This window comes from Culex quinquefasciatus, chromosome 3, assembly GCF_015732765.1.
Source record: "Culex quinquefasciatus strain JHB chromosome 3, VPISU_Cqui_1.0_pri_paternal, whole genome shotgun sequence".
Classification (NCBI taxonomy): domain Eukaryota; kingdom Metazoa; phylum Arthropoda; class Insecta; order Diptera; family Culicidae; genus Culex; species Culex quinquefasciatus.
The window spans coordinates 162,810,313-162,831,112 of NC_051863.1; the positions used below are offsets into that span (position 1 = coordinate 162,810,313).

Genomic DNA, 20,800 nt, shown 5'->3' on the forward strand with positions numbered 1-20,800 from the left:
TTTTTGATGTAATAACAACATTTTTAGAAAATACTCAAAATTTTCACAAAACTACGTCTTTTTGAAAAAAAACTCCAAATTTCAATTTTTACAACATGGGTATCAAATGATTGGGATATTTTCATACATTTCGAATGTAATAACAACATTTTTAGAAAATACTCAAAATTTTCACAAAACTACGTATTTTCGAATAAAATACTCCAAATTTCCGTTTTTACAATATGGGTATAGAACGATCGGGATTTTTTCATACATTTCGAATGTAATAACAATATTTTTTGAAAGTACTCCAAATTTTCACAAAACTACGTATTTCCGAAAAAATACTCAAAATTTCCGATTTTACAATGTGGGTATCAAACGATCGGATTTTTTCATAGATTTCGAATGCAATAACATTTTTTTTTGAAAATACTCCAAATTTTCACAAAACTACGTATTTTATAAAAAAAATACTCAAAATTTCCGTTTTAACGATGTGTTCGTCGAACGATTGGGATTTTTTCATATATTTCGAATGTAATACTCAAAATTTTCACAAAACTACGTATTTTCGAAAAAAAAATACTAAAAATTTCCGTTTTTACAATGTGGGTATCAAACGTCGGCATTTTTTCATATATTTCGAAAGTTACAAAACTACGTATTTTTGAAAAAATGATTTGATTATTTGATACCCATATTATAAAAACTGAAATTTTGGAAAGTTTTACAAAAATACGTAGTTTTGTGAACATTTTGAGTATTTTCAAAAAAATATTGTTATTACATTCGAAATGTATGAAAAAATCCCGATCGTTTGATACCCTCATTGTAAAAACGGAAATTTTGAGTATTTTATTCGAAAATACGTAGTTTTGTGAAAAATTTGAGTATTTTCTAAAAATTGTGTTATTACATTCGAAATGTATGAAAAAATCCCGATCGTTTGATACCGATATTGTAGAAATTGAAATTTGGAGTATTTTTTCGAAAAAACGTAGTTTTGTGAAAATTTGGAGTATTTTCTAAAAATTTTGTCATTATATCCGAAATGTTTGAAAAACCTGATCATTTGATACCAATATTCCAATAACAATATATTTTTGGATTCTTTAGAGAAAAAATGCTTTTTCAAAACACAGGAAAAATACGTATTTTTGTGAAAATTTTCATGAAATAATAATTTTAATGGATAACTGACATCATCCCGATTCCAAAAGACTATAATTTTTTGATGTTTGCATGATTTTTCATACGATTAAAGCCAATGTCTCCCATATAGCCGAAAACCCATAAGCTCTGTGTTTCAGTTAAGCACTGGGCCGTGCTTAACCGAGGCAGCTGAACGGTGCAAAACCGGGGCAGTGCAAAACCGAGGCGTGCAAAACCGAGGCATGACTGTATTATTGAAGCTAATTTCTGATCGATTTGGTGTCTTCGGCAAAGTACTGATAAGGATTATTAAGGAAAAAATAGACACGCAAAAAAATAAATTTGCTGCTTATTTTTAACTTTGCTTTTTTACGATATATCAATTTTCAACAATCTTTATTTAACAAAATTTTTAAAATTTTTGATGTATTCTAGGGGACAAAAAAAAACATATGAGCCATTAGGGTGTAATATGGTTGTATGGAAAAAAATAAAGTTGTCCAAATTTAGTGAGCACAGCACTTTTTAAGTTCCTTCTGGGGTCCTAAACAACTTCCCAAAGTTTGGGACCGATTGGTTTAGTCCTCACTTTGCGCAAAGCAATTCAATTTTCCATATAAATTTGTATGGGGAAAACCATTTTTTTGGATTTTGATATTTATCAAATCCACGTTTCATGTTATATCAAAACCGGACTCATATTCGCATGCTCTGGAATGTCCTCTACAACTTTCCAGAAGAGAGTATGGTGCTAGCTTGCCCCTAAAAAAAGATACAACGTTTTCAAAACTCGTCTAAAACGTGTTTTTTGCTCTAAAATCACGTTTTAGACGAGATTTGAGGACGCTATATCTTCTTTCAGGAGCAAGTTAGCACCATACTCTCTTCGGCAAAGTTGTAGAGGACATTCCATAGCATCCGAATATGAGTGATTTGATAAATATCAAAATCCAAAAAAATGATTTTCCCCATACAAATTTATATGGAAAATTGAATCGCTTTGCGCAAAGTGAGGACTAAACCATCCGGTCCCAAACTTTGAGGAGTTGTTTAGGACCCCAAAAGGAACTGAAAAAGTGCTGTGCTGGAAAATCGATTTTGATATTACACCCTAATGAGCCATTTAGAAGAATGAACAAAAATGTTGCCGCCGAGTTATAATTTTTAGAAAAAAAAGGTTCTCGAGAAAAACAATTTTTTGGCAAAAATATGTTTTGACTTAATTTTTCAATGTAAAATAAAATGTGCAATTAAGAAGTCCATTCCAGATTTTTTATGAAGTGCAAAAATTCAAAATAGAGTCATATAAAATTTAATTTTAACTGAAAATTTACGATTTTCGTTTTTTTTAATAGTGTCCATGATTGTCTATTAATGAAAATATTTTTTTAATGGTTCACAAAATTTCCAATAAAATTGCCTTAGAGACATAGTAGATTGGAATTCTGGTTGCTGAAAAACAGCTAATAAAAGAAAAAGTCTCATCCAAACATTCCCACAACTTCCTATGCCAATATCTCGGAAGTTAATGGTCTAATTTTTAAATGTTGAAAACTTAAACATTTGTGAAATTTTATAATCTCTTCGAAAAAAAATATTTAAAAATTTTTGGCTCCTTCAAGAATATTTTCAGGAATGAATAATCATGAACACTATTCTAAAAAATCGAAAAACGGGAGGGCTATATCTTGAAAACGGTGCACTTTATTTTAAATTACAGAATATTTGTTAAATCCACTCAAAGGATATATATTAATCACTCTTGAAAGTTTCATAAAGATATTTCATGATTAAACTGAGTAAGAGACGATTTAAGCTCAAAATTTTGCCATGCGCGAAGCGGGCTGTCAAACTTTGTTGGCGTTTTTCTCTAAACCCCGAGTTGATTTACGGGTGCCACGATATCTCGAGATGGGAAGGACCAAATTGGCTGAAATTTGAGGTGAAGACTGTCAAGATGTATCCCGTGTGCATGACGAAGCCCAATTTTTAAAATTTGCTTTTTAGAAAAATACAAAAATCAAAAACTTTTGGTTTTTTTTTTCATGAAAAACACAAAAATATTTTTATCTCTTTTTAAAATAAACTTTTTGAAAATCGGGCTTCGTCATGCACACGGAATCGGTTTAACGAGTCTTCACCAAATTTTTTAGCCAATTTGGTCAAGACAGTGTTGAGATATCGTGGCACACGTTTTTTGAAATTGCTAACATGAAATTGCTATATCTCGGCAATGGTGCAACCAAATGTCTTCAAAGGAGAATGGGCAAATTTGTATGGGAGCTGGTCCAAGGATGTACACGAACGGGACCAACTTTTTTCGAAAGATCTCGCCGAGACATGAAAAAAAGTCTTCTGGACCAACTTTCTAAACCCCGGGTTCAAAGTTACATGCTGTTGAAGTTTGAGCATTTTGGGTTAAAATGTACAAAAATCGTATTTTTGCTATTTCTAAAATCATTCATAAAATCTTTGTTTCATTATGGATTTCGATTTTCTTGACTTCATTCGACGCGTATCAGCAAAAACTATGAGTTCTGATATGTCTTAGCATGATTGAAACATGATTTCTCTTGTTTTTATCCGTTTGAACCGTTTGTGCAAGAGGCATCCCATAGAAACAAGTCGAAACTTCAAGGTTTTGAAACCGGATCCGACCCAGACTGCTTCAGTGAGTATGGAAGGCTTCAGTGCAATGTTGTAACAACTTATTGGGATGGTCTGAGTCATCCGAGAACTCCTTGGAGTTAAGACCGGTGAGTCTACCGCCGTTACAAGCAAGATGTCGGCGGTTTTTGACCACGGATCATACCCGCATGGCTTCAGTGAGTATGGTAGACTACTATGCTGATGTGTTGGAGTGTCCTGGGTTCTCCTAGGACTCCCTGGAGTTAAGATCTGTGGGTCTACTACCGTAACAAGCAAAATGTCGACCGGTTTTGAAAACGGAACATAGCCGCATAGCTTCAGTGAGTGTGGTAGACTACTTTGCTAATGTGTTAGGATGTCTTGGGTCATCCCAAGGACTCCCTGGAGTTATGATCAGTAGGTCTACGGCTGTCGGTAGTAGACCCACAGATCTTAACTCCAGGGAGTCCTAGGAGAACCCAGGACACTCCAACACATCAGCATAGTAGTCTACCATACTCACTGAAGCCATGCGGGTATGATCCGTGGTCAAAAACCGCCGACATCTTGCTTGTAACGGCGGTAGACTCACCGGTCTTAACTCCAAGGAGTTCTCGGATGACTCAGACCATCCCAATAAGTTGTTACAACATTGCACTGAAGCCTTCCATACTCACTGAAGCAGTCTGGGTCGGATCCGGTTTCAAAACCTTGAAGTTTCGACGTTTCAGGATGCATAGCACAATGAAAACCAAGATCGCAGACTGACTGAGATCATATCATGAATGAACAAAAAACCACCCACAAACCAAAACATGTTTTTGAACCCCGGGTTTGAGAGTTGGTCCAGAAGACTTTTTCATGTCTCGGCGAGATCCTTGGACAAAATTTGCCCATTCTCCTTTGATTTGATAGTAGGTGAAAGTGTATATTTTAATGCCCAGAAAAAAGAATTTAAAAAAGTTGAAGTGTGTGCTCATACTAACCTCCGACTTTTTTGCCGATATACATGTTTGTAACCCCTTAAAAATGACTCTAAACGCAGGGGAATGCATTTTAAATTAATTTCAGCTGATTGCACATAAATTTCCATTGAAATTTTGAAGTTTTTTTTTTGAAAAAAAAAGGGACGTGTGCCTTTATTTTCTGAATAGTCCTTATCAATACCTACAACTTTGCCGAAGACACCAAATCGATCAGAAAATTCCTCCAAAAGTAAAAGGTTTACGAATATTTACGTACCGTTTTTGCATCTATAGCTGCCAAAATTGGATGGAGACTTGTATGGGCGAACTAACGACGCAAAATAACTTTTTTGAAGAACTTCACAAAGTTTGAACCAAATCAAAAAATAAAATCTATTTCCGATTTTGGTGGAGAATGGCTCAAATTCTTTTAAAAATGGAGTGTTTTTTCCATTACTGCTTCAAAGTTCAAAATTGGTTTAAAATGGAATTTGATGAATTTTTAGATCGAATTCCGTCTAGATGTGGGGTTGGGTCCTTGAGGGTAAAATTCAATATAAAAAATATTTAAAAAAAAAAATAAAAAAAAATCAAATTTTGACTGTCAAAATACGTTTAGAGTTTGGAAAAACTAATATTTTAATGCAATTTCCATTGAAAGTCCTTCCCGGGCAGACGGTAATAACAAAATTCCATTTCAATAACAAATACTGTTAAAATAACAAAAAATGTTATGAAATATTACTGCAAAATCCATTTTTGCATAAGAATCTAATAACAGTTTATGTTATCATAAAAAAATTTGTTATTGGTCAGATATTGGTTGAAAGTCAAAACAACTTGGGAATAACATTTTTTGTTATGGAAGAATAACTCCAACTGTTATTGGGATGATCGGATTAGTTGTTAAAATAACAAAAAAGAATAACAAAAATTTGTTCGAAGAATAACGCAAAATGTTATTAGTCTATTATTACAATAACAATCCAATAACAAAAAAATCATAACGCCGAATAACAAATCTTGTTATAAATAACATTAAATGTTATTGGCCTAGTATTTTCAAATAACAAAAAATGTTATTCCCACGTTATTTCCGTCTGCTCGGGTTATGTTGGTTTGAGACTACCTAATTAAGGTAAAACGTTTTAATTTTAAATACATAGTTGAGCTTCTCTATAACCTCAACTAAAATTCTAATTTAAAGTTCTGCTGAAAGTTCAAGTGGATTCAAAATTTCAATCTTTTTACAGCGACATTTCCACGCGTTTGTTCCGCTTAAGTGACCGTGCAACAAATTCTCGCCACCACTCGACCGAGCTCGAAATGTGCGCGCAATGCATTGAATAAATTTGCTCTCAAAATAGGAGGTAATGATATATGCCAACTCACCCCCTCCCTCCCCTTTCTGTGCACACTTTTTAAATCACAGCCTGGCGCCAGTTTAGTGTCCAATTAAATTATGGAATTAAGCGAATTTGGCCAGCGCTTTGATTGGCACAATTTGAATAAATTGTTGCAACGTTTTAATCAATTTAACTAGCCGAGTTAAATCGTGTCGTCCACTAAAAGTTGTTCAGAAATTTTCCACCGAAAGACAGAGAGACGTCGTCGGATCCAAACACGCCCAATCCATCACTCGCCAACTCCCACTTGGGGCATTTGACGTGCTTGGCAGATGACAAAATCTAGGTGACGCCCCCGTGTACTGGAAATTTGTTCTCCAAAAGATCGAAAAAAAAGGAAAAAAAAGGATCGCGAAAGTCAAACAGAACAAGCTTAACTTTTTGCCCACTGGCACACACACACACACAATTGTGGGTTTGTGGACCTTCTCCAAGGATTGATAGAGGAACTTTTAAAGCTACTTTTCGTGAGTTTTCTTTAGGATTTTTTAAACTTGAGTACTTTAAGAAATGAGGCACCAAGCGTCTCCATCAAAATGCAATATTTTTTAATTTAATGGAGACGCAAGGTTTTTCAGGCAATTTCATTGTTTTTAAAGATGATTTACGAGTTTCTAGTTTATTGCAACACAAAAACAAAGTATTCTTCAGACGTTTTAAATCAAAAACGAAAAGAAGCGTAGACACACTTTTTTTTAACAGACATTAAGGACAAGCCAAAGCAAAATTCGGTGTTTTTCCCTAGAAAAAAAAAAAGAAAACATCGGCGAAGGACCGAAGCACAGCGAATTTATGTCCCGTGGACAAAGGGCAACAAATATGGACGCCTCTCGAATTTGAAAAGGTCTGTACAGGAAGGGGTGGGGGGCAGAGATGGAAGCTTTCTGGCGTGCAAAGTGGATCCTTCAAACGAAGAAGTTTAAGAAAGAATAACACGACAAGAAGGAGAAAGTTCTTTTCAGCGGAAACGTGAAATTTTGTGTGTGTGTACTGAGTGTCGCGGGTGTTTGCTTAGGGTGGGTGCTGACAAATTTGTTGATTTTGTGTAACTGTTTATGTTTTATTGGTTTTAATTTTTTTGTACAACATTTTTCATATTTTTTTTTAATTTCATTATGATTGAGAATGTAATAACATTATTTTGATGGTAATTAAGTTCAAATTGTTGATAAAATGACAACCGCAGAAAATTTTAGGTTTAAAATTTGAGCTTGGAAATAATCTGGATGGATTCAATATTTTATTTAAATTTTTTTTTATTTTGAAAATTCATTCATGATTTTTTTTTTTAAATATCCCTTTTATTTTTTCTCCGCAATAATAAAAAACTTTCCATTTGCATCAAAAATTTCCTATATTTTCTAACGCTCACAAAAATATTGTCAAATTTTAAATGCTAATATTTCAGTCACTATTGGCCCATTTCTATTAATGAATTTTTGGTTAATTTTTTTAGTCTATTAGAAAAAGCAGTTATTTTTTATTTTGAATAAAGTTTATCTTATCAAAAGTGTACAGTATGTAAAAAAAGTATTTACACCCCTTGGGCACTATGCACATTTTGTGATGAAACATGTAAACAATTTAATGTTGACATAAACCTAGTACTACGTTTTGTTCAGAAACTCATGCCGAACATTTTGCTGCAAAAAGCTCATGAAAATATGTTTTCTATAAAAGTTATATAACAAATACTATTACAAAAATAAAAAGGTGCAAAAAGTTTGTACACCTTTCGAAAAATTAACATAAATAAAGTTGTTGACAAATCACCATAAATCCAGTCTCCCAACTCCAAATAGGCATCCTTGACTGATTAAAAGAAGAATTTGGATTGAATATAAAGTTTACTAACTACTTAGTATAAAAGTTTATATAACTCTGGAAATTCTATATAAAACTTATCTAAACTTAATTTTGCAAACTTTCAATTTAACTAAATGTCAATATATTACCATAGAATTGCTAAATAAACATTCTGGAGTGGGTATAACACCGTTTTGGGGGCCTTTGTATCGCTAGAATAGATTTTTCGTTGGAATTTCGTACCAACCCGGAATTACGTCGTCGGAAAATCCGCCGGCATTCGAACCGGTCCACAATTAACAAGCCAACCTATGTGGCATCGGAAAGGGCATAAAATTTCCGATCTTTGATACCAGACATCTAGGTTTTCTATAAAACCCACGTTTTTAAATACCTAGGCAAAAACGTTGTTATGGTTTCGTTTGAGCAATCTGCTAAAAATGTATGGAATTTCGTAATTTTTGTTCTCGTGGATCAAACTTACTTTTTGCCCAGGTATTTAAAAACGTGGGTTTTATAGAAAACCTAGATGTATGGATATTAAAAGATCGGAAATTTTATGCCCTTTCCGATGCCACATAGGTTTACTTGTGAATTGTGGACCGGTTCGGATGCCGGCGGATTTTTCGACGACGTAATTCCGGGTTGGTACGAAATTCCAACGAAAAATCTATTCTAGCGATACAAAGGCCCCCAAAACGGTGTTATACCCACTCCAGAATGTTTATTTAGCAATTCTATGGTAATATATTGACATTTAGTTAAATTGAAAGTTTGCAAAATTAAGTTTAGATAAGTTTTATATAGAATTTCCAGAGTTATATAAACTTTTATACTAAGTAGTTAGTAAACTTTATATTCAATCCAAATTATTTTTTAATCAGTCAAGGATGCCTATTTGGAGTTGGGAGACTGGATTTATGGTGATTTGTCAACAAATAACTTTATTTATGTTAATTTTTCGAAAGGTGTACAAACTTTTTTGCACCTTTTTATTTTTGTAATAGTATTTGTTATATAACTTTTATAGAAAACATATTTTCATGAGCTTTTGCAAAATGTTCGGCATGAGTTTCTGAACAAAACGTAGTACTAGGTTTATGTCAACATTAAATTGTTTACATGTTTCATCACAAAATGTGCATAGTGCCCAAGGGGTGTAAATACTTTTTTTACATACTGTATAAAACACTTAATTTTATTTTTTTTTCAAAATTTGTTCACCGGTAAATTATCAAATCTATAACATTTATTTTCTGAGTGAACGTATATTATGACTATTTTTTTTTTCAAATAAATGATTGGAGATAGAAAACCGAAAAAAATACTTTTCTTTTTATCCCAATAATTGACATTGCATCATAATGGTACAATAGAATAAGATTTATTGAGATAGTTATTTAAAAGCATTGGTAAAATATATGATTTTAAACTATTTCAAATGTAATTGACTAATGAAATGGTTAGTAGACTAAAATTTTAGTTGCAAACTTAAAAAAACTAAGGAAAGATTGTTTTTTTAAACATATGATACAAATCAAATAAAATCAGTAACAAAATAATTTTAATTTTTTTTTAACGTAGAGATCAACAATTGGTTCAGATCTTAAAAATGAATTGAAAACATTTGATGTTTTACTTAAGAATTTCTGAAATTAAAAGAAACCATGTTCGTGGTGAATAATTATAGAAAAGTTCTTAAAATGCAATTGAAATGATGTCAAATTTGTATTTTTAGAAGACTTTAAGGTAATTAGGTAAGGATGAGGAATAAATAGATACACTTTTAAAAAATGATGGAAAATTATTTAATATTTTTATATGCTGATATTTTGACTCTCGCTTTTTAATAGTACTGATCAATCATTTTTTTAATTCTTCTAAATATGGTTTTCAGAACTATGGAAAAATGTTGACCAATTTTTCAATTCTTTGAATGATTCGAACAAAGAAATATATAGATTGTTTTTTATTAATGTTAATATCAAAATCAGTTTTTATTCCCTTTGTCAAATGTGACTTAAACTAGGGAATAATTTGACCAATTTTGTCAAATCATTATTTTGGCCATGAAAGGTTTCAGGTTTTCATTTTCTAAATTTGTGCAACGGTATATTCTATAATTAATAATTTTAATTTGCGTAGTAAAAGTGCTCGAAAATATTAATTTTAAGCCAGCTAGGATTTGTTATTTCCATTTTTTGCAAATAAATAAAAAAAAACAGGAAAAAGTTATTTTTTCCATTTTTATGTTACCGTAAACCGGGGTAACATTGATAGGATTTCAACTTATTTTTGGAATATTTTCGAACTGGTAAGGTTTGTCTAGGGATTTTTATTTTTAAAACATGTACTGGATTAGGCCACACCAGATCGGCGTACTATTTTTGGAAACAAGTCTTTTTAAATAGTGTTTAAAAAAATTGTTGCTTTGAATGTTCTTATTTCGAAGTCTAGGGCGACTGACTGTCAATTAGTATTACCTGTAAAAATCAGATTCAAGTGTTCAAATTTTATTTTTGCAATTCCGTCGTGAAATTACTTACTTTTCCTGTCATTCTTGAACGACGAAATAGCCTACTTTTCTGTACCAAAAATAACAGAATCGAATAGCAACACTTTTCAAAATAAATGCTGAAAAGTTCTACTTTTCAGCACTGAAATGGGTGCTGAAAAGTTGAACTTTTCAGCACTTGTTTCGAAAAGTAACACTTTTCAAAATTTTTTTGATTTAAACGATTTATTGACAAAATACATGAAAATTTGACTTAAAATTTCACTCAATGGGTGTTTTTCGGAATTGCAAAAAATGTTGTATGGAACTTGTTGCAAAACTTGATTTTTTCAGCACTCTTCGTATTTATCCAACTCGGTGAACCTCGTTGGATAAATGTACGACTCGTGCTGAAAAAATCCTCTTTTTGCAACTTGTTGCATAAACTACTATTTTGCAATTCCACTGTGAAACTTTTCTTGTCCTTTTGGAGAAACGAAGCGGCCTACTTATCCCTACCAAAAATAACAGAATAGAAAATTAACATCTCTCAATACCAACAGTAGTACTTTTCAGGACTGAAATGGGTGCTGAAAAGTTGAACTTTTCAACACTAGAATCGAAAAGTAACATTTTTCAATATTTTTTTTGTTTGGAACGGTGAATTTACTTAACACACTAAGGTTGCTACAGTTTTAAAGAAGAAAAATTCAATGTTTTTGCTTAGTTAACTGAATTAATATACTTTTTATTAAAATTCATACACATTTCGGTAAATTTTTTGAAAAGTCAGAATCCTGCTAAATTTTTTTAAACTAGTTTTGTTTATAATATTATTGATTCATATTGCAATTCAAACTGAATTAGCAGCAAAAATAAAATGTTTTTGCAACAAAATTATTATTTGCAAACTAATTTTATCTTCTCCTAGTGAAAAAATATCCAGAGAATCCGAAAGTGCATTGCGTTTTTCGAATCGAACTCATTTTCATTGAGAAAATCATGACACTTTTTAAACATTCAGTGATGGAATAATCGCGAAATGTGACAGGTCATTTTCGACATGCAAGTGTAGCAGTAAAAAAGATGTTCCGTCGAATAATCAAGATGATGATTTTTTTTAGATTCTTTTTACCGATCTTTCGAGCGCGAGAGAGGAGAACATGCTCCCTTCGGATTTTTTCTTTTGATGAACATCCAAAGATTTTCTTTTGATGTTGATTATTCCATCACTGTAAACATTTTTTTAACATTTTTGAACTAAAATTAACTAACTTTTTAAACTTTCCAAAGTTGTATGATACCTTCTTCTCGAAGTACTTTGAACACTTCTCTACCACGGTCAATATAATTCCATACTATTCCGTACAGAATTAATTTGTACTCTTCATTTTGCGGAAAAATCTCAAACCTATCAAAGTCACTTCGGCATTCAAATCATACAAACAAAGTAAAAATTGGAAAATTAAAAATAAAATTTTAACGAATGAAAGTATAATTTCCTACTTTTAAGTTAAGCCAAAGCAAATATTGTTTTAAGTTTTTAACTCCCCTTCTCTTTCAAATTTTAAAAAAATAAGGGTATTTTATTTCTGTACCATAACTTTTTTGTTCTACAATTTTGAAAATTCGTCCTAAAATTCATTTTTTCAAAATACAAAGCCTTTTTTAAATAATTTTGAAATTTAGGCAAGCTTCGAATTAATTTTAAATTCTTTTTAATTTTTTTTTCAATGTTTTTACTTATTACTTGTTATTATTATTATTATTATTTTTTTAAACATTTTTAAAAGAAATGTTTGCTAGTGAAATGTACAACTGTGAAAGGTCCACCCTAGTCATTCGCACCTGTCCCTTTACTAATCTAGATTTTCATAAATCTACACCCAAGCTTGTTTTTGTTGTTGCCACTGAAAGCTCTCGTCCAGCAACACCAAACGACATCAAAGTACATGTACAGTTAAAGGTGCCATTCTGTATGTGTGTGATGTGAGTTTATGTGTGTGTATTTGAGACAATTGTGTGAAAGTGTGTTCTGTCGGATTTTATTTGTGCAACTTCCTTAGCTTAAGACACACATCGACACAAGAAACAGGACACCAACGAGAGACATTTTTCCGAGATTTGAGAGAGATAACAAGAAGGAGAAATAGTGGGGGGAAAAAGAGAAGTACGAGGGATGGGGGCCGACTCCATTAGTGTTGAATTTACTTTGGCGTTTCCGGCCCGAATGAGTTATTCCAGTTCGTCACGCGGTGGACCCCTCGTCGGCCGGGATGGGTGTGTGTGTTTTGTTCGTGTCAATTGCCGGCTACTTCGTTTGACGATGTCTTTGTACACGGCAGCTTAGTGTCGGCAGCAGGACGAATGTGTCAATTATGGCGTCGTTTTTGCGAATACACACAGTGACCGGCGAAAGTTTGGGAACGCATGATATTTGTTGATGGTAGGTGCTTTTCAATCATACTGCAGCAGTGATGTATGCGGCATTCCACAAAACTACCGAGCAAAGCTTTGGCAGATTACAAAGGTGCTTTCAACTTCTAGTTTATTTTTTAAGCCGGAGTGGTTTGTTTTGATACAAATCGTGGTTGTTTATAGATATTTTGCGTGCAGCAATCTCAAGCTGATTTTGATTTTTAAAATATGTTTTGATAAGTAGATAAAATTTGATTTAATAATTACTAACTAGACACATAAATGTTTGAAAATGAGATCATAAAAAAATATTCTTAAAACTATCGCAGCAAACTTTGCTGCTTCTCACATAAAATATCCTGAAAGGCAAATATCTGATAATGGAATCAAAATAAGAGGGGATCCATTTTTGGCTGGACTCTGAGCAGAAACAAAACCGAGCAAGAAAAAAAGTACCGAGGTAAGCGAGATTCAATCTAATAATACAAAAGGCCATAGGACGAAAAAATAATATCAACAGCTGGAGTGGGCAAACTCAACTTATCGGGGAGAAAGTTGGACTTTTCCCGGAAAAAAAGAACAAGGAGATAAGACCAAGGATCTAAAGGGATTAAAGGGGGACTATCGAGAGAGAGCACACAGGATATTCAATATTCAACAACTAATAACCAAGTTTGGGGACTTTTGGCTTCCCGGCAGATGGGTTACACGGGTTCAAGGTAGCCAAGGATGTGGGTGACTTTGAGTGGACGTAAAATTGCTGCCGCAGAGAGCCTTTGAAGGCGAATAGAAATTGGAAATTAATTTTAAAACTGGCTTCCTGGTAGGAGGAAAATTGATTTTGGTTAGAAGATAACCATGTGGGGTTTCAAAATTGATTTTGTAAACTTAAAAGCAAATTTTAAAAATATTTTCCCCTTCTAACTCTGCCTCAAAAGTCCTCGAAAACTTAATTGGATCCCTCCATCCAGCTCTTCACCCCTTGAAAAATGACGCAATCCCCATAACCATAAAAACTAATAAGGAGGAGGAACCAACTCGGGCGGCAAAAAAAGGGCTCAACACAACAACGAAAAAGTTGCAAAGAAACAACCGTACAAAACTGACAACGAGATAACGCGTTGCTTGATTTACTGCCAGGCCCATGGACGAAGGAGGGTGGGGATAGGGTGGTGCAATTTTTGCGTGAAAAATGTGGGTGGTGCAAAACAAGCGCGCGAAACTACCAGCTTTTTAAGGAGCAGGAAAGATTCCATCAAGGATAAACTTAAATTTTCGTTGTCTTAAAAACGGGGGTCACCACGCGAAAACCAAACTGAAGAAAACTCAAACCAAAGCCTTTGGAGTAGGGATCGCGCGAGAAGCTTACCTTCACCGTTTCTTCAACGAACTCAACCTGGGCGGGGATCGCGGAGGTAGTCGTCCGACTAGCTACGACGAGGTTGTTATGCTTATGGCTACGGTTAGTAGGTATTAGGACGGTCTCCGCCGCGGTTTCACTCGACACCGCCGTTGTGGTAGGTAAGGTCGTTGCGGGGGTCGTCGTAGTCGTCCGCGGGGTCGTTGTGGTGGTGACCGGGGTCGTCGTAGCTCTACGGGTTGTTGTGGTGACCTCCGTGGTGGTTACCGTTGACACTTGGGTCGAGGTTGTTGGCGGAAGGGTCGTTGGAGGATCAGTTGGAGTCACCGTCGATGTTTCCGGTTCCGTCCGAATAGTCTCCGTCACGGTAGGTTCCGTGGCAGCGGTGGTTACCTCCGTTGTTGTTGTTGTCGAGGTCGTCAACGGCAAAGTGACCCTCTTCGTCGAAGCGACGGTAGTCCTAACGGTAGTCGCAACCTCATCCACCACGTACTCATCCCGGAACACGTCGCCACTGTCCTTCAACCGCTCAATGTCCGGAAGCATCAGCTCCGTCTCAACGATCCGCTCAATGTCGATCTTCTTGTGCTTGGAAGCCTTCTTCGCTAGCAGATCCTCCTCCTCCTTCTTGAGCTGCTCGTTGTTCTCGATGGTCTTACTGATGGTAGACTCCAGCTGGGACACACTCTCCAGGATGTCCGCCTGGGTATAGTCCACCTGACCGTCACTGGACGCTTCCGTCTGGGTTACCTGACCGTGATGACCCCCATGTCCGGCATCCGCTACGGGATGGTCGTGGTGTTTTGAACCCACGGACGACGACTTGCCCGAACCGATGGAGATTTTGTTAGTGGTTAGTGGTGGAACCGGGTTAGTATCGCTCGACGACGACGACTGCTGGTGATCCGTGTTAGCGGGTAGAGGTAAAGAATGGAAATCATCGGAAAACGGGAGTTCAGAGATTGGTTTGTTATCGGGTGGAAGGATAAGTGGGGAAACGAAAGGAATACACGACACCAAGATCATAAATGGCGGATGAGATCTCAAACGAAAGATAAAACGATCATAAACATCAACCAATTTGTTCGAATCCAAGAATCTGACTCATTCTGACTACTTGAAATTCAGGAGCCCAGGAGTTCAGAAATGCAGAAATAGCTACAGACATCCAATAATACAGTATTGGAAAAGATCACGATTTTAATTTATGAAATATGTTCAAGACTACAATATTCCCAAAATCTAAGTGATGAAGAGTTCAGAAACCCAATATTCCCAGATCATAAGAAAATACCAACGTCGCAGAGTCCAACAATCTGATAATCCCATAGTTCGAGATTCATGGAGTATAAGAGTTCGAACTCCAAAAGTTCAATGTCCAGCTGAATTTGAAATTTGAAGACATCAAAATTTCAAGTTATTGAAGTTCTAAGATCAGAAATTCAAGAATCCGATAGTTAAGAATCCAAATTGTCAAAATTGTCAAAATTGTCAAAATTGTCAAAATTGTCAAAATTGTCAAAATTGTCAAAATTGTCAAAATTGTCAAAATTGTCAAAATTGTCAAAATTGTCAAAATTGTCAAAATTGTCAAAATTGTCAAAATTGTCAAAATTGTCAAAATTGTCAAAGTTGTCAAAATTGTCAAAATTGTCAAAATTGTCAAAATTGTCAAAATTGTCAAAATTGTCAAAATTGTCAAAATTGTCAAATTTGTCAAATTTGTCAAATTTGTCAAAATTGTCAAAATTGTCAAAATTGTCAAAATTGTCAAAATTGTCAAAATTGTCAAAATTGTCAAAATTGTCAAAATTGTCAAAATTGTCAAAATTGGCAAAATTGGCAAAATTGTCAAAATTGTCAAAATTGTCAAAATTGTCAAAATTGTCAAAATTGTCAAAATTGTCACAATTGTCAAAATTGTCAAAATTGTCAAAATTGTCAAAATCGTCAAAATTGTCAAAATTGTCAAAATTGTCAAAATTGTCAAAATTGTCAAAATTGTCAAAATTGTCAAAATTGTCAAAATTGTCAAAATTGTCAAAATTGTCAAAATTGTCAAACCAAAGCCTTTGGATCGCGCGAGAAGCTTACCTTCACCGTTTCAAAATTGTCAAAATTGTCAAAATTGTCAAAATTGTCAAAATTGTCAAAATTGTCAAAATTGTCAAAATTGTCAAAATTGTCAAAATTGTCAAAATTGTCACAATTGTCAAAATTGTCAAAATTGTCAAAATTGTTAAAATTGTCAAAATTGTCAAAATTGTCAAAATTGTCAAAATTGTCCAAATTGTCCAAATTGTCCAAATTGTCCAAATCGTCCAAATCGCCCAAATCGTCATGATTGTCAAAATTGTCAAAATTGTCAAAATTATCAAAATTGTCAAAATTGTCAAAATTGTCAAAATTGTCAAAATTGTCAAAATTGTCAAAATTGTCAAAATTGTCAAAATTGTCAAAATTGTCAAAATTGTCAAAATTGTCAAAATTATCAAAATTGTCAAAATTGTCGAAATTGTCCAAATTGTCCAAATCGTCCAAATCGCCCAAATTGTCAAAATTGTCAAAATTGTCAAAATTGTCAAAATTGTCAAAATTGTCAAAATTGTCAAAATTGTCAAAATTGTCAAAATTGTCAAAATTGTCAAAATTGTCAAAATTGTCAAAATTGTCAAAATTGTCAAAATTGTCAAAATTGTCACAATTGTCAAAATTGTCAAAATTGTCAAAATTGTCAAAATTGTCAAAATTGTCAAAATTGTCAAAATTGTCAAAATTGTCAAAATTGTCAAAATTGTCACAATTGTCAAAATTGTCAAAATTGTCAAAATTGTCAAAATTGTCAAAATTGTCAAAATTGTCAAAATTGTCAAAATTGTCAAAATTGTCAAAATTGTCAAAATTGTCCAAATTGTCCAAATTGTCCAAATTGTCCAAATCGTCCAAATCGCCCAAATCGTCATGATTGTCAAAATTGTCAAAATTGTCAAAATTGTCAAAATTGTCAAAATTGTCAAAATTGTCAAAATTGTCAAAATTGTCAAAATTGTCAAAATTGTCAAAATTATCAAAATTGTCAAAATTGTCGAAATTGTCCAAATTGTCCAAATCGTCCAAATCGCCCAAATTGTCAAAATTGTCAAAATTGTCAAAATTGTCAAAATTGTCAAAATTATCAAAATTGTCAAAATTGTCAAAATTGTCAAAATTGTCAAAATTGTCAAAATTGTCAAAATTGTCAAAATTGTCAAAATTGTCAAAATTGTCAAAATTGTCAAAATTGTCAAAATTGACAAAATTGTCAAAATTGTCAAAAATGTCAAAATTGTCAAAATTGTCAAAATTGTCAAAATTGTCAAAATTGTCAAAAATGACAAAAATGTTAAAAATGATGAAAATGACAAAAATGACAAAAATGACAAAACGAAAAAAATTATACAAATGACAAAAATGACAATAATGAGTAAAAAAAATAATAAAAAAGTTAAAAATGTCAAAAAATCAAGAGAAGAAGTAGTTAAGGATTTAACGACTTCAAAAATGTCAGAGTTTGTCTTAAAATCTAAGAAAACGAGTTCACATGATTCTAATATTTCCTAGTCTTCAAAATTCAAAGAATGCAAATTAAAATCCATAGAAAACACAGTTCTTTTCTAATTTAATGGAGACGCAACATCCCCTAAATCCGTACGATGACTCTCCAGAACTTCCGCAAATAATCAGGAACAAACGGCAAAAAAAAAAACTTTCCAATTTCCCCCAGGGACGAGGTCACTTTGGTGAGGGCATGTATTACATTTGGTCACATGCCGAGACAGAGAAAAACAGGACTTCCGGTGGTGGTTGGCCAAAGTGGACCATCATCGTGGTTGAGTCATGTAGAGCGACGGACGGACAGAACGTCCCGTGTAATGACTGGCAGGATATGATTCGGTAATTTGATTCTGGTCGATATCTCGCTGGCGGACGATGTGTCCAGTTTTCGGACTCGGACTCACAGTGTGAGTGGGGCCGGTTTCGGTAATGGAAGGAAGCTGTGGACAAATGGAGAATGCGTTCGTCTTTTTTTGGGTTGGTGCCTACTTTTTGGTGAAAGAGAAATGACAAATTGAGCTTGATAGTGGGCGGATGTGGGTGGTAACTTGATTTCCTGCTTTTTGAAATGTAATACTTTCTTTGGAGTTCGGGATACGTTTGTAAATTTTGCTTCAAGATCATCAAACTTATCGACATTTATTTTTCCTTGAAGGTAACCAAACTTCAACTACGAGTTCTTTGAAATGCAACCACACTACTTCAAACCAGCTGAGCTGTAAAATTTCCAATCACACTCGCAGAAAGGATTCGATTTACCACAAGTCACGAAGTCGGTCTGCATTTACTTTTTCGTATTTGAATTTCATTTTTCGACTTTCCTTAGATCGAGAAAGTTTTCCCCAGGCTAGGCGAGCTGCAACGAGACACTTTCTGCAAGTTTTCGGTGTCAACTTTGTTGTAGAACGTCGGCAACAGCTCACAGGTTGATTGGTACTCGATTTCCTTGACTACAACTGTGCAATTTTTAACCAAACCTCCCTTTCCATAAAGTCAGCAAAATTGAGGTTTGGTTGGGAATTTCAAAATGAGACAAAATTGTGGATAAAGTTAAAAAAAATAAAACAAAATGTCAAAAAATGTCAAAAATGTCAACAATGTCAACAATGTCAATAATGTCAACAATGTCAAAAATGTAAAAAATGTCAAAAATGTCAAAAATGTCAAAAATGTCAAAAATGTCAAAAATGTCAAAAATGTCAAAAATGTCAAAAATGTCAAAAATGTCAAAAATGTCAAAAATGTCAAAAATGTCAAAAATGTCAAAATAAAAATGTCAAAATGTCAAAAATGTCAAAAATGTCAAAATGTCAAAATGTCAAAATGTCAAAATTAAAAAATGTCAAAATGTCAAAATGTCAAAAATGTCAAAATGTCAAAAATGTCAAAATGTCAAAATGTCAAAATGTCAAAATGTCAAAAATGTCAAAAATGTCAAAATGTCAAAATGTCAAATGTCAAATGTCAAATGTCAAAAATGTCAAAAATGTCAAATGTCAAATGTCAAATGTCAAAATGTCAAAAATGTCAAAATGTCAAAAATGTCAAAAATGTCAAATGTCAAAATGTCAAAATGTCAAAATGTCAAAAATGTCAAAATGTCAAAAATGTCAAAATGTCAAAATGTCAAAAATGTCAAAATGTCAAATGTCAAAAATGTCAAAATGTCAAAAATGACAAAAATGACAAAAATGACAAAAATGACAAAATGACAAAAATGACAAAAATGACAAAAATGACAAAAATGACAAAAATGACAAAAATGACAAAAATGACAAAAATGACAAAAATGACAAAAATGACAAAAATGACAAAAATGACAAAAATGACAAAAATGACAAAAATGACAAAAATGACAAAAATGACAAAAATGACAAAAATGACAAAAATGACAAAAATGACAAAAATGACAAAAATGACAAAAATGACAAAAAATGACAAAAATGACAAAAATGACAAAAATGACAAAAATGACAAAAATGACAAAAATGACAAAAATATCAAAAATATCAAAAACTACAAAAAAAAAAAAAAATTAACCAAACCTTCCTTTGCATGAAGTCAGGAAAATTGAAGTTTTTTTTTGGAAATTACAAAGTGAGACAAAATTGTGGATAAAAGTTTACGGAATGTTAAAAAGTATCAAACTGTCCAAAATTAAACTGTTATAAACTCTTAAACTGTGAGAATTCAAAAAAAAATTCAACATCCGCTTTCCTTGTGCAAGTCACCTGAGGGTTAGAGATTACCTCCACACACACACATTGGGAAGGGTAAATATCAGTTTCCAGCATACAACCGAAAGCCGGCACCAGAGTTTGACAAAGGATTAGTTTCAAGTTCCCACCCACAGCTAACCCCACAACGTTGTGGCCGAGTCAAAGGAGATCCATTACCGTTCTACAAGTTTATTGTCAACCGTTTACAAATTATTCAAATCAAACACAAACGACGCATCGCGCGTTCCGTCCGTCTTGAAGATCTTGACGAGTTGCTCCTTATAGAACCGCTCCGGAATGACCGCGGCCTGGCACGCGTCCGAGCACTGTTCCACCCCCGTCAGGTCGGCCAGCTGTGCGCGGGCGCTCTCGATGAACGGCGCCTTCTCGGCGTCGAACCCGACCAGCACGTACAGCCGCTCAAAGTCCAGTCCGGCGGCGTCGTCGTAGATGCTGGATCGCTGCAGGAAGCACCGGGAGAAGCACGAAGCCGTCGCGTTCTGCTTGACCACGATCAGGCTGTCGCGGGGGATGTTCAGCACGTCGACGCAGTCGAGCAGGTTCTGGGAGATCTGGAGTTCTGTTGGCGGGACGAACTGGTTTGCGTGGATGTGGAAGTTGCCGTAGTTATTCTTGTAGCAGATGAAGGACCAGTATGCTTGGGAGCACGGGTTGGAGTCGTAGGTGGGCAGGGTTTGCTCCAGGCAGCGCCGCGTCCGCTGCTCGTAGTCGTAGTCGACAACGTCCGGTTTGAAGTACTGCTGGATGACGGA

At 34.1% G+C, this 20,800-nt stretch overlaps 1 protein-coding gene across 1 annotated transcript in view; it reads right to left on the bottom strand.

The window, feature by feature from the left end:
• LOC6053153 overlaps window positions 1-20,800 on the bottom strand; it is a 174,213-nt gene that overhangs the window by 17,848 nt on the left and 135,565 nt on the right. Inside the window, exons 6-7 of the mRNA XM_038261324.1 lie at window positions 20,253-20,788; window positions 14,224-15,313 (exon numbers count right to left, since the gene is read on the bottom strand). Of these exons, the coding sequence (XP_038117252.1) occupies window positions 14,224-15,313; window positions 20,253-20,788 (1,626 nt within the window). The remainder of the gene's footprint in view (window positions 1-14,223; window positions 15,314-20,252; window positions 20,789-20,800) is intronic.